We start from the raw sequence: 16,093 nt of genomic DNA, 5'->3' as shown, positions 1-16,093 counted from the left end.
CCTCCAGGGCATTGTCCGGACCCAGGGATTGAACCTGCGTCTCTTAGGTCTCTTGCATTAGCAGGTGTGTGTGTGTGTGTGTGTGTGTGTGTTACCACTAGGGTCACCTGGTAAGTCCCTCCTATATCTACACCATCCCTAAGAACTGCTTTCTGTAATTCTTCATTCCTGGATAGGAACAGGGAAGGTTCTTAGAAACCTCATTTAGTAAGACGTTCTCATCTTAAGTCATGAAAGAGCAATTTGAAACCCTCCACCTGAACTATGCTGTGTCTCTATTTTCTAATCTATAGTGTAAGAGAAATATGGCTTCAGATAAACTGTTAGTCATAACCAGCCCTTTATTCTTCCTCCAGATTCTTAAAGGATAATAAATTCTATGTCTTTCCCCTATCTTTTTTGAGGACAGAAAAAGTCTAGTTCCTACTGGCAAGCTTTTAGTCACTGCTTTTATTTTCTTCTGACATTAATGAATAACAATTGAATCAAGAACCAAATTAAAGCTTAGCAAATGAGTGCTCATCATACAAGTCATACTTTCCTGCAAGTTTTTAAGAGCATATTGCAGATTCTGAAGATGGTTCACCTCAATAGCTTTGAGTAGGGAAAGTAAAGTAGAAAAATGGTGACCCATGTTCTTTATCCCTCCAGGTTTTCAGAGTATGGGATATACAGACTCTTTCACTATTACAAGTCTTCCACGATAGCCAGGGAGGACCGGGAGACATGCAGATTTACTCTATGATATTTGATTCCAATCATCGCGTGCTTATTACAGGTAAGTGCACTCAATTAATGGGCTTCCCAGGTGGCACTTGTGGTAAAGAACCCACCCTCCAATGCAGGAGACATAAAAGACATGGGTTCTATCCCTAGGTTGGGAAGATGCCCTGGAGGAGGGCATGGCAACCCAATCCAGTATATTCTTGCCTAGAGAATCCCATGGACAGAGGAAACTGCCGGACTATGGTTCATAGGGTCACAAAGAATTGGACACAACTGAAGCGACTTAGCACCCCTGCACCCAGTTAATGAGAAATAAAATCTTAATTTTTTCAAATCTTTTTTTTAACTAGCACTTGATCACTGACCGGAAGAAAAACAAAACTAGATGGGAAATTTATAAACTGTGATTCCTCACAATAGATAACTGAATTCAATTCTATTTTTCTATGGCTTTCTATTTTTCTATAGCTTGGTGGATGAGGTCTTGAACCTAGGATGCAAGGTGGTGGGGTTAAAGCTGTTGCTACACACAGGGCAAATCCAGCTCTGCATTGAGTGTTGGAGCAGGAATATGACCCATCTTAGCACGGCTGCACCAGCATGCTGAGTCAGTGCCCCTTTTCTTCAGGGAGGCAATTTGGCCCCATGTACTCTGGTACTGGGACAGTCACTCAGTGGGTAGGTTGTTGACCTTCCCACCTGCCGTTGCTTCTAGACAAAGGACAGTGAAGAGAGAGGATAGGGCTCTGAAGGACAGAGCCACCAGCACTCATGCTCACAGATTGTTTTTCTCCTTTTCCTGCTGCCCCTGATAAACATGCTTACTCAAGAAACAAAAGACCCTGTTAGGCATTTGGGTTGAACATTGGTCACATGCATATCCTCAGAAGAAGCTTTAGAAGACATGAATAGTATTAACAATAGTTCCTCCTTCTGTAACACCAACCCAGAATGCATTTCCTATTGACCACCTTATCTGAGTTCCTGTGGGATTAATAAGGCAGAGAAATGATTGATGCTATCTCTCCTGGTGGAGAATATGAATTATTTTTAACTTTTAGGTGTTTTCTGGATTAGAAGTGAACTAGAACTTCATGTTTGATGGATAATCTTCTACCTTCTAAAACAGAAATTAATTCTAGTTGTAAGCACCCCTCCTCTATACTATGTCCTCTAAGAATAACATAAAAATGGCTACAAACAAGTTTTCTCTTAGTGCCCCAACCTGCATGTTTGATTTACTAAGCTCAGCATTTCCATCCCATTTATCATCAGAGTAACTAAAGCCTCAAATATCAAGGCAAAAGCAAAAACACAAAAGACAACCCTAAGATCAAAATTTCTTCCTAACTTTATGTAATTTGGATAATACTCTGCTTACAACAATTTAGAGCTCTGTGTATTGCTTAATCACTAAAATCACATACATTGACTGCAACCATCAACGTGACACCAGAATTGCATGAAGCTTGGCTCTCAGATTTTAATTTGTGCTTTTGTTCAAATGAAGCAGCCATAGTAATCTTATACACCCCAGGGACAGCAGCACCACGCTACAGAATATGCTGTTGTTACTGTCACCGTTGTTGTGTTTGTTACTCTAATAAGACAACTACCATTTGGTTAGTTATTTCACAAAGTGCTTTCATGGACTTTATTTCATTTGCACAACCACCACTGAAGTAGGAATTATTATTCATCTTATTTTGTAAATGATAAGACTAAATATTAACTATTTCAGCTGACTAGTATAAGGGCATTAGTTGAGATACACAGGTGGGATTCAGTCCCAAAGTTTCTGACTCCTGGATCTACTTTCTTTCTCTGTATTGCTTTGTTTCTATACTGCTAAATGGTATATCTAGCCAAACATGGAGCGGATTGCCACTTGTTCATAAGTGTATCTAGCTTTGTTGTCAGTTCAGATAAAATCCATTACTGTCAGTAGAATATGAAGGCGCTCTGTGTGTTGTTTGATTATCTGGTTACCACATCCCTCTCAGATTTCCACCCGGTTGTATTTGAATTGAGAAATACTACCAGAAGAGCCACCTCCATTCTCTTTACACATAAGTAGACTTTATCTTAGAATTCAAACATTTTAGGAAAGTGTTCAGTAACTCTTGCTGAAAATTTTGCTGCAGTTGAGATTTCTATGGAGAGACTTGAGAAAAAGAAGGGCCAGCCTTTGGTAGCTTAATCTCCACACCAATAAATTAGGAAGAAGTTTCATTTCTGTTTGAACTATGGAATGCTTTGAGATCCTTATGTATATTTCTAGACATTACACTAAAACAGAATACATAGTTGATTTTGAGAGTTAAATCACACTTGCAGTTTATAGGATTACTGTAAAAGCAAACCAAATGCCATGATGAATGGATAAGGAAGTTGTGGTACATGTATACAATGAAATATTACTCAGCTGTAAAAAGGAATGCACTTGAGTCAGTTCTAATGAGGTGGATGAACCTAGAGCCTATTACACAGAGTGAAGTAAGTCAGAAAGAGAAAGACAAATACTGTATATTAATGCTTGTATATGGAAACTAGAAAGATGGTATTGACGATCCTACATACAGGACAGCAAAGAAGATACAGGTGTAAAGAACAGACTTTCAGACTCGGTGGGAGGAGAGGGTGGGATGATTTGAGAGAATAGCATGGAAACATATACATTACCATATGTAAAATAAATAACCAGTGCGAGGTCAATGCATGAAGCAGGGCACTCAAAGCAGGTGCTGTGTGACAATCTAGAGGGATAGGATGCGGAGGGAGGTGGGAGGGACTGTTCAGGATAGGGGGGACACATGTGTATCTATGGCTGATTCATGTTGATGTATGGCAAAAACCATCACAATATTGTAATTGTCCTCCAATTAAAATAAACACATAAATTTTAAAAATGCAAGTAAGAAATACCTGCTCTCCATCTAATTCACTATAGTAATTTGGAAATTAATCTTATTTAATATTGTTGTAAGCACTGGCTTGTTTTGTTGTTGCAGTTTAGTTGCTAGGTTGACTCTTTTGTGACCCCCACCCCGGACTGTAGTTGGCCAGGCTTCTCCGTCTATAGGATTTCCCAGGCAAGAGTAACGAAGCGGAGTGCCTTTCCTTCTCCAGCGTATCTTACTGACACAGGAATCAAACCCTCATCTCCTTCATTGTGTAGGTAGATTTTTTTGACCACTGAGTCACCAGGGAAGCACAAGACCATGTTTACAAAGTACTTTACTATTCGTTGGTTGAAACAGCTTTCTAACATATCCCAATCACTAAGTGGAAGTTTTCCATCAGCAAAAAGGTGGCCACCATCTTTATTACTGTACACTAGATAATGTAGCAGGCACTCTAAAGAAGGAAAAAACTAGACTATAAAAAGTAGGAAAAAGTGGTCACTGAAAAGAAGATATCAAGGAAGTCCAAGTGCCCTACACTTGGAAATTAATGAAGCCCCAAATGAATGCTTTTCTCTGGCTAAATCATATTTGTTTTATTTGTCAAAGATGTTTTTAAATAAATGAATGTGTTTTTACCTCATTCAGTCTCCTAGGCATTAATAATCTCACTGATCAGCTAGTTCCAAACACAATTAGTTGAATAAAATCCTTTGTGGTTCAAATCTTCTAATATTTGTTATTTATGAGATTCTTATTTCTGTTCAAGGATCTAGTGTTATGGACATGTATCCTTTAACTAGGATGATACAAGATACAAAACAGGTCCCTCACACCCATGAACGAGAAATCAATGTCATGCTTTACAACAAATATTTTCACCAAGTACTTACCATCTGCTCTGAGTCCATAATTAAGGTGAGTACATATTGACTCTTCAGGAAGAAAAAAGCAAAGATAGAATTTTCTCTTCTTATAGATGAGTCTTTGAGTGATTAAATAAAGATAATGGCATATATGATGGAACCTTATGTTAGAGCTATTTTTAAGCTTTCATGAATACATGAAAAGTAAGCTTTTTAATGCAGCTCAGATTGCTTGCTGTTAGGCTACAGGTTCAATTTAAAAAATGAAGCTAGTTTTTATGGTTAAAAAAGGAATTTTAAGGGAAATATGTCAAGGAAAAAAGCCTAGTGTGTGTGTAAAAAATTTTTTAACTGAGCTATAGAAGACTGTTAAGAAGAAGGGAAAGAAATATATAGATGTTTACTCTGACCCCTATAGGTGCGGGATATGTGCCAAGTTTCTTAAATCCACAATCTTGTTTAATCCTCACACTAGTTCTCTGTGTGAGGTTCCATTTAAAGATGTGGAAATTAGGATTCAAAGATCAAGCAACTTGCCTCAGTTCATATAACTAGTAAGTATCGTGGCTGGGATACGAACCCAGGGTTTTTTGAGGTGTATACCAACGTCATTTCCTTTGCTATCCTCAGGCCATGTCATTAATGTGTTCTCCAGAGGCCAGAGTTCTGGACCACCTTAACTGTATTTGTATTTACAACCACTGACTTCATCTAGCAATGATGGCTGCGGGTGTTTGCCTAAAATGTTTAATCCTTTTATTTCATGCATGCTCTCCAAAAGGAGACATAGGGAGCAGGAGAAAGCATTTCTCAGAGACGCTTCAAATTCCCTCTCAGCCTTTGACCTGTGCTCATCTGCTGGAGATTTTCTCAGACCAAAATCTCCTAAGTTCATGTAATTATCAGTTATTTCTAATAATGCCTACAAAATAAGTAGAGGGGAACTAAAACCTGGCTGTCTTCATGAAATACTGACCTCTTAAAAGGAAAGTGTCTTCCTTGCAAGGTAGGGAGGGGAAAAGAAGACATCTAGGTGAATTTTCATACTTGACTGGTTGGAGACAGATCATACTTTAGGCCAGGAAATTGGTGGCCCCTGAGACCCCTTCCTGTAGTGGTCCTTAGTCCTCATTCTCCCTTTAGGACCTCATCTATACCCAGGGGAGCACACAGGTTATGAGCATGGGCTTTAGGGCCAGCCTGACTTCATTCAGATCTTGGCTCTGCCACAGCTCAGTCAATGGCCCTGTTGTCTGGTCTCCAGACCAGTGATTACATCAGCTACATCTTCTCCCTCTCTCCTCCTTTCACTCTAGCTGCAACAACTGACTTTCAGTCCCCTGGAGGAGCCGTGCCCCTTCCCAGCTCTGGCCCTTTGTTTATGCTGCCTGTTTCCAAATACCTCAAGTTCAAACTGTGTTGCCAGTTCAGTTTGTTTACTGGAAGTCTAATAGACACCTGAAGTTGGCAGATCCATGAAAAGAGAAAGATTCAGGCTGAGACTGCAGGTCTCACGCTTCTACTGCATTTCTAAAGAGATAGTGATGAGCTTTGACATGTTTCTAGGCTTTCTGATTACATCCAACCTTCTCTGAAGTCTCAGCCTCCCCCGCCCTTCCTCCCCTGTTCTCTCTCTTAAGAACTGGGCCCAGGTCCTTAATCAGAACACTCCTTGGAAAGGTCAGTGAGCCCTTTCCTCCAGTTGTCTCAGATTTCACACTGTTAATTGTAGATTCTGTCCCATGATCTCTAGACAATTTGGATAAATGACAACAGAGAATACATTCAATTTTATTTCTTTGTCCACTGACCTCCTGTTACATTTCTAGCCTGCTGCTAAGCTTGCTTCATGCTGAGAGTAGCATCTGACTGCTTCCTAGATAGACAGGGGCTGCCTGGAACAGTTGTGGCTTGTCTCATCCCACCTATATATATATTACAGAAAGACTCTGGGGTAGCACAGTGACTATTAGACTACATCTTTTAGACCTTTCTTTGATTAAACCAACATTCATGGCAGAATGTTGGAAAAGGTGTTAGGTATGCCCTGTGCCAATTTTGAGGTTATTTTGAATATTGTAAAATTGATGAAAACTGAAGGTCTTATGAAATATTTTATTGTTCTTTCTTGTAGGTATGGGAACTCGAAACTGGCCTCCAAATATACCAGATTTTAGACCCTCATGGCTTCAATGTTGAACTGACTGCTGCAGCTATCGATGAAAGTGGATTTCTTTTTGCCACAGGAGCATATAATGGTCAGACTAATATCCAGAATATGGCCCCCCTGCTTTAGTGTCCCAAGAATTTGTTCTAGGATCTCGTCACAAGTTGTTTGGGTTAGAGGGGAAGTGTGAATCGAGCTGGAATATGTAAGCGTGCCAGTGAGACTGCTGTGCCTGACTGAACAGTGCTAGGCTCTTCTCTAATGGGCATTAATGTCCTGATATTGGTGTTAATCATAATAAATACCTTACTTATATAGATGCTTATCAGTTTGCAAAGTCTTTCATATATACCATCTCAGTCCATTTTGACTGAGATTTATCTGAGTTGCACTGACTCATTCTGTCCTTCTAATTTTGAGTACCATCAGCTAAGAGTTATTACTGGTGTTTAGTTGCTCAGTCATGTCCAACTCTTCTGTGATCCCAACCATGCACTATAGCCCTCCAGGCTCCTCTGTCCATGGTATTTCCCAGGCAAGAGAATACTGGAGTGGGTTGCCATGTCCTTCTTCAGTGGATCTTCCCTACCTAGTGATTGAATCTATGTCTCCCGCATTAACAAGAGGATTCTTTACCACTGAGCCACCAGGGAAGCCCCATCAGCTGACACAGACATTCTATTTAGTGCTTTTCATAATATTTTTACTGAAAATATGGGACCAGACAAATTATCCATCCAACTTTGCCATATCACATTTAGGATTCTATACTGGACTTGTTTATAAGTCTAAGATGCTTAAGGGCATGTGTCATGTCACCCCTGAGAGAATGTCATGCTCCAGTTGGGCTGTGTCATTTGCTGCTGTGGAGAGTTCATAGAACTTGTTGGAACCAGCCTTCTCTCCTTTCACCTTACCTTATTCTGAACTCCCATGAGAGAGACAACATGACCTAGACAATATGACCATCTGTATCACTATATAGTGATTCCCCTCTCCAGGGGATCTTCCCAACCCAGGGATCAAACCCAGCTCTCCCACATTGCAGGCGGATTCTTTACCAGCTGAGCCACCAGGGAAGCCCATATTTCTTTTAGGGATATGTTTACTAGATAAATTCTTGTTTGTAAGCCAGTTGTGGATTGAGTATCTTGAGTAAAAGTCAGAGTTTTTAAAGTTTGAGCAGATAACAATATACATGAAATAAAATCCAGAATGCTGAGTTGATGGGGTATGAATAAATGCAACCTGAGGTCACTCTAAAAATCCATGTTAGAAGATAATTCTCTACACTGAGTAATGACCTAGAAACAGGCATTCAATAAGTATGCTATCATTTCACCTGGCCTTTTCATGAGGATCTCCTACACGAACAAAATTAATTAGAATGTATGATTCCAAATGTAAGAAGAAACTCGACACCCTTTTTGCATTTCCTTTTTATGTAACCAACAACTCCAAACATTTTGTTTTCTACCTGCTGGAATTATTTTAATCCTTTTAACACCCAGTAGGATCTAGTTCTAAAACATGTTAGCACCTTAGGAAATGACACTATTGGAGTAACCTTTTACTGTTAATAATCACTGTGGCATGATTTTAGATAGATAGATATTGGAGAGTATTTAGCAAACTGGAAAGCGTTGGGATAATAAAAGCAGAAAAGACCCAATGAAGACAGGAAACTCACACAGGAGAGTCTGGGAATTTCAAAGAACATGTTCACAAATTTCAAGACATTGCCTGGTCCTGTTCATTTTTTATCAGCCTGTGACAATGAAAGTATACAGAAATATACTTTGTACACAGCAATGCTAGGGAGACTCATGTGTCAGTCTCAATAGGGAATAAACTTAGGATAAACTGTTGCAGAAAGCTTTCAATTAGATTGATTTTCTCTGAGATAAAAGCCATTCCTCCTAGAAATGTTTTTTGCTTATAGAATCTTTTCTCTGTGTGTTCAGGAACAGTTAAAATCTGGGACTTTGGCAGTGGACAAGAGTTGAAGGTGTTACCAGAAGGGAAAGACTGGAAAGAGGAAGAGCATTGGCTGCACCGCCTGATTTTCCTGAAAGCTCAGGAGAAACACCAATACTTGCTCCTCTCTTTGCAGCACAACGGAAAGATCAAAATGATCCAGGTTTGCAATCCCATTTCCACATACTCTATGTGCTCTTCTGGGGAAAATCAACTGAACGTGGATAATCCCCATTTAACTCTTCTCTTGCCAGCCAGTGGAGGATAGTATTTCTCCACCAGCCTTCCTAGGATGTTCCTAATTAACCTTGCCCATGTCCAAGCAAAGAGCAAAAGAGAATAGCTGGTCGACACTGCCCATCCAATGTTTGCTGAAGGGATTAGCCAGGATCCTTCTGGAGTAGATATTAAGAAGATTAAATTTACAAATTTACATACAGCTACCACCTCTAACATGGTTTATATCCTCATTGGAGGAATCCCAGGGACGGGGGAGCCTGGAGGGCTGCCATCCATGGGGTCACACAGAGTCGGACACGAGTGAAGTGACTTAGCAGCAGTAGCAGCAGCACCGGCAGAGCTGCTCCCCAGTAGGCTTTATGAAAGGGAGCAATGATTCCTCTCTGAACCATAGAACCCATAATGCCTTCAGGGATGTTCAAGTCACTCTTTCAGTTTGTCATCAAAACTGCTTTGTGTACTTAACATGGCAATCTGTTTAGGGATGTTTTGGAAGGATTGAGGTAGACTAAATTTGTTTTTCCTGTGTGTCTTTTACCACCTAAGTACACGAAAGCCTTCTTCATACTTAAAATGAAAACTAGATCATTTACTCTGGCTGTTGAGTGGATATTTTCCTGCCTACAACTCAAGGATTCTTTGCCCTTATTCTTCCCCTTTTGAAGATAGGAGTGAAAAACTTCCTTGACTCAACTAATCTTTCTTTGCTGTCTGAGCAATCCAAAAAGGCATTCCAAAAAGGAAGTTCTTCAGTGGAAAGAAATAGTTGTAAATTTCTTTTAAAAGATTTTCTTTGTAATTCTGCCATGACGAGAATGTGGAATTCTTACTGAGGGACACAATTTCCTCAATATATAAAATGAAATACTGAGAAATGTGGTTAAAATTTGAATAACATAAAGACCAAAGGAAAAAGATTAATGTTCTTTTAGATAATTGAGACACAAACAGTCAAGGAATCAACACAATTCTATGTGTTTAATTATGTATTGAGTAATTTGTAGCAAAGTGAAAACAAGTTGATAGCCAAGTCAATACATGACTAAATGAACTTTTAGTTTGCTTTTGCTTTTTTTTTTTTGCTGAATTGACAAAATAAAGCAATAATTTAAGTATCATCGAAACATAGCCACATTCCTTCAGAAAACAGAACCTGCAAGTAGCATTATCCTTGAAAACTGCGATAGACATTCGTGGGTTTTCAGCCTGTGAAGGAAGAACCTAAAAGATGACACAAAGCAAAGAGGTCATTAGGAAATTGTAACTTTGAGCCTAAAGTTTTGGCTAGAGATGGCACTATTCTTTCTTCAGATCAGGTCAGTTGCTCAGTCGTGTCCGACTCTTTGCAACCCCATGAATCGCAGCACGCCAGGCCTCCCTGTCCATCACCAGCTCCCGGAGTTCACTCAGACTCACGTCCATCGAGTCAGTGATACCATCCAGCCATCTCATCCTCTGTCGTCCCCTTCTCCTCTTGCCCCCAATCCCTCCCAGCATCAGAGTCTTTTCCAATGAGTCAACTCTTCACATGAGGTGGCCAAAGTACTGGAGTTTCAGCTTTAGCATCATTCCTTCCAAAGAACACCCAGGACTGATCTCCTTTAAAATGGACTGGTTGGATCTCCTTGCAGTCCAAGGGACTGTCAAGAGTCTTCTCCAACACCACAGTTCAAAAGCATCAATTCTTCAGTGCTCAGCCTTCTTCACAGTCCAACTCTCACATCCATACATGACCACAGGAAAAACCATAGCCTTGATTAGACGAACCTTTGTTGGCAAAGTAACGTCTCTGCTTTTGAATATGCTCTCTAGGTTGGTCATAACTTTCCTTCCAAGGAGTAAGCGTCTTTTAATTTCATGGCTGCAGTCACCATCTGTAGTGATTTTGGAGCCCAGAAAAATAAAGTCTGACACTGTTTCCACTGTTTCCCCATCTATTTCCCATGAAGTGATGGGACCGGATGCCATGATCTTCGTTTTCTGAATGTTGATCTTTAAGCCAACTTTTTCACTCTCTTCTTTCACTTTCATCAAGAGGCTTTTTAGTTCCTCTTCACTTTCTGCCATAAGGGTGGTGTCATCTGCATATCTGAGGTTATTGATATTTCTCCCGGCAATCTTGATTCCAGCTTGTGTTTCTTCCAGTCCAGTGTTTCTCATGATGTACTCTGCATATAAGTTAAATAAACAGGGTGACAATATATAGCCTTGACGTACTCCTTTTCCTATTTGGAACCAGTCTGTTGTTCCATGTCCAGTTCTAACTGTTGCTTCCTGACCTGCACACAGATTTCTCAAGAGGCAGGTCAGGTGGTCTGGTATTCCCATCTCTTTCAGAATTTCCCACAGTTTATTGTGATCCACACAGTCAAAGGATGGCCTTAGTCTTATTCTTTATTTCCCATTTTTTTACCACCTGGTCCTGACACACACGTGCACACCCCTTGCCCCAGCTCACACAGTCATTCATGTTGACAACTTTACTTTCATCAGAGCTTGGTCTACAAATCTACTCAATTTCTAGAGACATGAAATAAAACTAAACTCATGTCCACCCTCTTATCCCTTGGAATCTTTAATTGCTATAATGTTTAAAAAATAAAGAAGTAATAAATAAAACAAGCTCACTTACTCCCTAAAAAAGTGGCACTGTAGAAAGGAACTTATTAGTAATATACTCTCAAATGTGACAATGTATTAATTTCTCTGTTTTAAGTTAGTGCAATCCCAGCAGACAAAATCTGCTATTATAAACACTCCTTTTTAAAAACTGCAAAATGTAGCATCGTGCTGTTCCCACATCAAAATTGCTTTTAGATCTACTAGTAGTTTTTGCTTTATTTTGAGTTTTTATGTCTCCAGAACTCCATAGATTGAACTTGATGAGGACTGAAAACCTCTCTTATTCATTTTGTGTTCTTGCTTTGCCCAGAGTAGGTGTTCACTAAGGATTGACAGAATGAAGAAATATAAGAAACCCCTTGTAAGGTATACAATAGTAAATCCATGGGGCATTTTACGGTATTTTATTAATGCTTGAGGGGGGAAATTTACAATAAGGATAATGTTGAAAACATTATTTTTATTATTATTGATATCTTATTATTTGCTTATCACTTATTATCTGCCTTCCCTGGTAGCTCAGACAGTAAAGCGTCTGCCTACAGTGCAGGAGACCTGGGTTCAATCCCTGGGTCAGGAAAATCCCCTGGAGAAGGAAATGACAACCCACTCCAGTATTCTTGCCTGGAAAATCCCATGGACTAAGGAGCCTGGTAGGCTACAGTTCACGGGTCGCAAAGAGTCAGACATGACTGAGCGACTTCACTTTCTTTCTTTCTTTCTTCACTTTATTATCTGCCTATTCAAAGTAAAATATGGTTTGATTTACATACTTAATTTTTGGAATACTTTCATTTATTCACTCATTTTTTTCAGTAACCATTTACCAAATGTTTACCATGAACCAGAAAGATATCTCCCATTTCACAATGGAACTTATAATTTAATAAGAAGGACTGATATTTATCCACCTGTTATATGTGTTATGAATGCTTACACAAAGTGCTATAGAAATTAATGATGGCAGGTGGTGCCTAGCCTAAGCTGGGAGTCAGGGAAGACTGCTTTCCTCTGATTTCCAACTAAACTCAACACAATTCAAGAAATATTTTGTGTGCTCCACATACGGTAGGTATTTTTCTAAATCCCAGGATTCTATGTTAGATAACTACTCAGGACAGTCACTGAAAGCCATGAAACACTGTGGATAAAATATTTTCTAAATCTCCCAGCTGGTACTAAAGAGATGACAATATAATAAGTAAATAGCAGACCAAAATTTTAGTGCCTGTGTGTGTGTGCTTAATCGCTCAGTAATGTCTGACTCTTTGCAGCCCTATGGACTGTAGCCTGCCAGGCTCCTCTGTCCATAGAATTTTCCAGGCAAGAATACTGGAGTGGGTTGCTGTTTCTTTCTCCATTCATGAGTTACAGGACCTTTTATTTGGTCTATATGTAACTTCATTGTCTTGAAGTGACAGTGCTGTCGATGAGCAATCCAAAACTGGTCCGAGTCTTCTTCCTTTGTAAGCAACTTATTCTTTCTGCAAATTTATAAGATGTTATCTTTGTCCTTGGAGTTTAAAGTCTATGCCTCTGTTTGTATCTTTTCTCATCAATTCCACAGGAAACTCAATCTGAAGTCCTAGGTATTTCTTCCCACTCAGGGGATTTTCGTTGTATTATTATTCATTTCTTAGATGTCTCTTTGGCATGTGTTTCTTTTTCTAATTCAGAAACTCATATTATTTGCATATTCAGTTCAGTTGCACAGTCGTGTCTGACTCATTAGGTCTTCTGAATCTGTCCTCCAGATTTCTTATATTTTTCCTCTGCTTTTGTTTTGTTTTAGCTTTGCTGCCTCTTGATATATTTCTCTACTGCTAGGCTATTAGTTCAAATCTCAGACAGGCACTGTCTCCTTTAACTCATCAACCAAATTCTTAAACTTGAAGATCATGTGTTGGTTTTTGTTTCTGTTTTGAACTCCCATGCTTTTGAACTGTGGTGTTGAAGAAGACCCTTGAGAGTCCCTTGGATTGTAAGGAGATCCAACCAGTCAATCCTAAAGGAAATCAGTCCTAAATATTCATTGGAAGGACTGATGCTGAAGCTGAAACTCCAATACTTTGGCCACCTGATGCAAAGAACCGACTCATTGGAAAAGACCCTGATGCTGGGAAAGATTGAAGGTGGGAGGAGAAGGGGACAACAGAGGATGAGATGGTTGGATGGCATCACCGACGTGATGGACATGAGTTTGAGTAGACTCCGGGAGTTGGTGATGGACAGGGAAGCCTGGCATGCTGCAGTCCATGGGGTCACAAAGAGTTGGACATGACTGAGCGACTGAACTGGAGTATTGTTCAGGTTTGCTCAAACAACAGACTGGTTCCAAATAGGAAAAGGAGTTCGTCAAGGCTGTATATTGTCACCCTGCTTATTTAACTTCTATGCAGAGTACATCATGAGAAACGCTGGGCTGGAAGAAGCACAAGCTGGAATCAAGACTGCCGGGAGAAATATCAATAATTTCACATATGCAGATGACACCACCCTTATGGCAGAAAGGGAAGAGGAACTAAAAAGCCTCTTGATGAAAGTGAAAGAGGAAAGTGAAAAAGTTGGGTTAAAGATCAATATTCAGAAAATGAAGAACATGGCATCTGGTCCCATCACTTCATGGGAAATAGTTGGGGAAACAGTGGAAACAGTGTCAGACTTTATTTTTCTGGGCTCCAAAATCACTGCAGATGGTGATTGCAGACATGAAATTAAAAGACACTTACTCTTTGGAAGGAAAGTTATGACCAACCTAGATAGCCTATTGAAAAGCAGAGACATTACTTTGCCAACAAAGGTCCATCTAGTCAAGGCTATGGTTTTTCCTGTGGTCATGTATGGATGTGAGAGTTTGACTGTGAAGAAAGCTGAGCGCTGAAGAATTGATGCTTTTGAACTGTAGTGTTGGAGAAGACTCTTGAGAGTCCCTTGGACTGCAAGGAGATCCAACCAGTCCATTTTAAAGGAGATCAGTCCTGGGTGTTCTTTGGAAGGAATGATGCTAAAGCTGAAACTCCAGTACTTTGGCCACCTCATGTGAAGAGTTGACTCATTGGAAAAGACTCTGATGCTGGGAGGGATTGGGGGCAAGAGGAGAAGGGGACGACAGAGGATGAGATGGCTGGATGGCATCACCAACTCGATGAATGTGAGTTTGAGTGAACTCCGGGAGCTGGTGACGGACTGGGGGGCCTGGTGTGTTGCAATTCTTGGGGTCGCAAAGAGTTGGACACGACTGAGCGACTGAACTGACTGAACTGCTCAAGTTATTGTACTTCCCAGAAGTTCTAGCTACTCTGGGATCTGTTCTGCATGTTTTGTCTATTCTTCTGTCTAGATTCTAGGCCCATTTAACTACAGTTTTTCTTCTCACTGGGCTTTGGCTACTAGAAAAATGCAAGAGGTGACAATCCTAAAGGGAGGATATATAGTCATTGGTGTTCTTGAGGGCTGGGGTTCAGCATTCCCCACAGCAGTCCTCTGTTGGGACACCATCAGTACGCCTTTCTGCTGCCCATTCTCTTCCCAGTTTCAAAAGTACGAAAGGCTGTTACACACATGTTCAGCTACTCCTCTACGTCCTTGGAAGCAAGGAAAACTATGCATAATCCATAGCACACATTGCCCCCTCCACACACACCTCTGGGGATTTAAGGATACTTGCAGATGAAACATCATGCTCAAATCTCATCCTAGGAGTGTCTCTGAATAAGGGTCCCCCCATGTCCTTTCTTGGTAAAATGAAATATTAGTAACTCTAAATAAATCTTTTAAAAGATTTTTTAAAATTTAGTGTTCTGTGAATTCAGAAAGTCTGAGAGCTACTATCTGAAATGGTTCAGCTAAAACCAGCTAAACTTATTAAAACCACGGTAGCCAATTTATCTCATCAAGGGAGCCCATGACCCTAAGCAAGCTATTTCTCAGTATATCAATATCTGATCACTATTTGAATATTGCTGAGATTCCTTCTAATCCCATGATGGTGCAAACACTAAAGAATCAACTAATGCATAGGAATACCATTGGCTCACACTTTTGAATTAACATACATATGAGATAACAGAGATGTTAGATCAACACCTAGAAACATAAAGTTTTTAAAAATAGGACTTTTATCTATGAACTAAGGAAAATAAGGCCCCATAAAGATATATACTTTGTCTAAGGTCTCACTAGAACTAAGACTAGAAACACATTGTCACCATGCCTAGAACCAATATTCTCTTCATTTTACCACAGCTGCCTTTCAACCTACAAAGATCCCTGCTCTGCCAACAAAATAACCTTTACAAAGTAGCCTTTATTTCCATATAAAAGTTGAAAATTCTAAAACTAAAAGCATCTCACCAACTAGAAAGCAGAAAGAATGAGGACAATAGCAAATAAAAATCAAAGGTACCTAAAACAAATCGAACAATAACATACAAGGCTCTTGTGGTGGGATCTTAAAGGACATAAAGACAATGTGAATAAATGGGGTATCACAAAGATATCTTAACTACAGTCAAATTAAAAATAAACACCTGTCTTAGAAAACAAAGTAGAGAAACAAGTCACAGACTGTGAAAAGACAAATGCACCCCAGG

General features: G+C 39.8%; 2 protein-coding genes across 2 annotated transcripts in view; one reads left to right on the top strand and one right to left on the bottom strand.

The window, feature by feature from the left end:
- Positions 1-1,373, bottom strand: part of FH (fumarate hydratase) — a 215,845-nt gene extending 214,472 nt beyond the window's left edge. The window contains exon 1 of the mRNA XM_055582174.1: positions 1,368-1,373. Within this exon, the coding sequence (XP_055438149.1) occupies positions 1,368-1,373 (6 nt within the window). The remainder of the gene's footprint in view (positions 1-1,367) is intronic.
- WDR64 (WD repeat domain 64) overlaps positions 1-16,093 on the top strand; it is a 120,105-nt gene that overhangs the window by 57,175 nt on the left and 46,837 nt on the right. The window contains exons 11-14 of the mRNA XM_055582169.1: positions 652-778; positions 4,399-4,547; positions 6,630-6,753; positions 8,627-8,802. Coding sequence (XP_055438144.1) covers positions 652-778; positions 4,399-4,547; positions 6,630-6,753; positions 8,627-8,802 — 576 coding nt within the window. The remainder of the gene's footprint in view (positions 1-651; positions 779-4,398; positions 4,548-6,629; positions 6,754-8,626; positions 8,803-16,093) is intronic.

Source organism: Bubalus kerabau, chromosome 5 (genome assembly GCF_029407905.1).
Source record: "Bubalus kerabau isolate K-KA32 ecotype Philippines breed swamp buffalo chromosome 5, PCC_UOA_SB_1v2, whole genome shotgun sequence".
Lineage (NCBI taxonomy): Eukaryota > Metazoa > Chordata > Mammalia > Artiodactyla > Bovidae > Bubalus > Bubalus kerabau.
The sequence above is the reverse complement of the archived record's forward strand: the minus strand, read 5'-3'. Positions and strand labels throughout refer to the sequence as shown.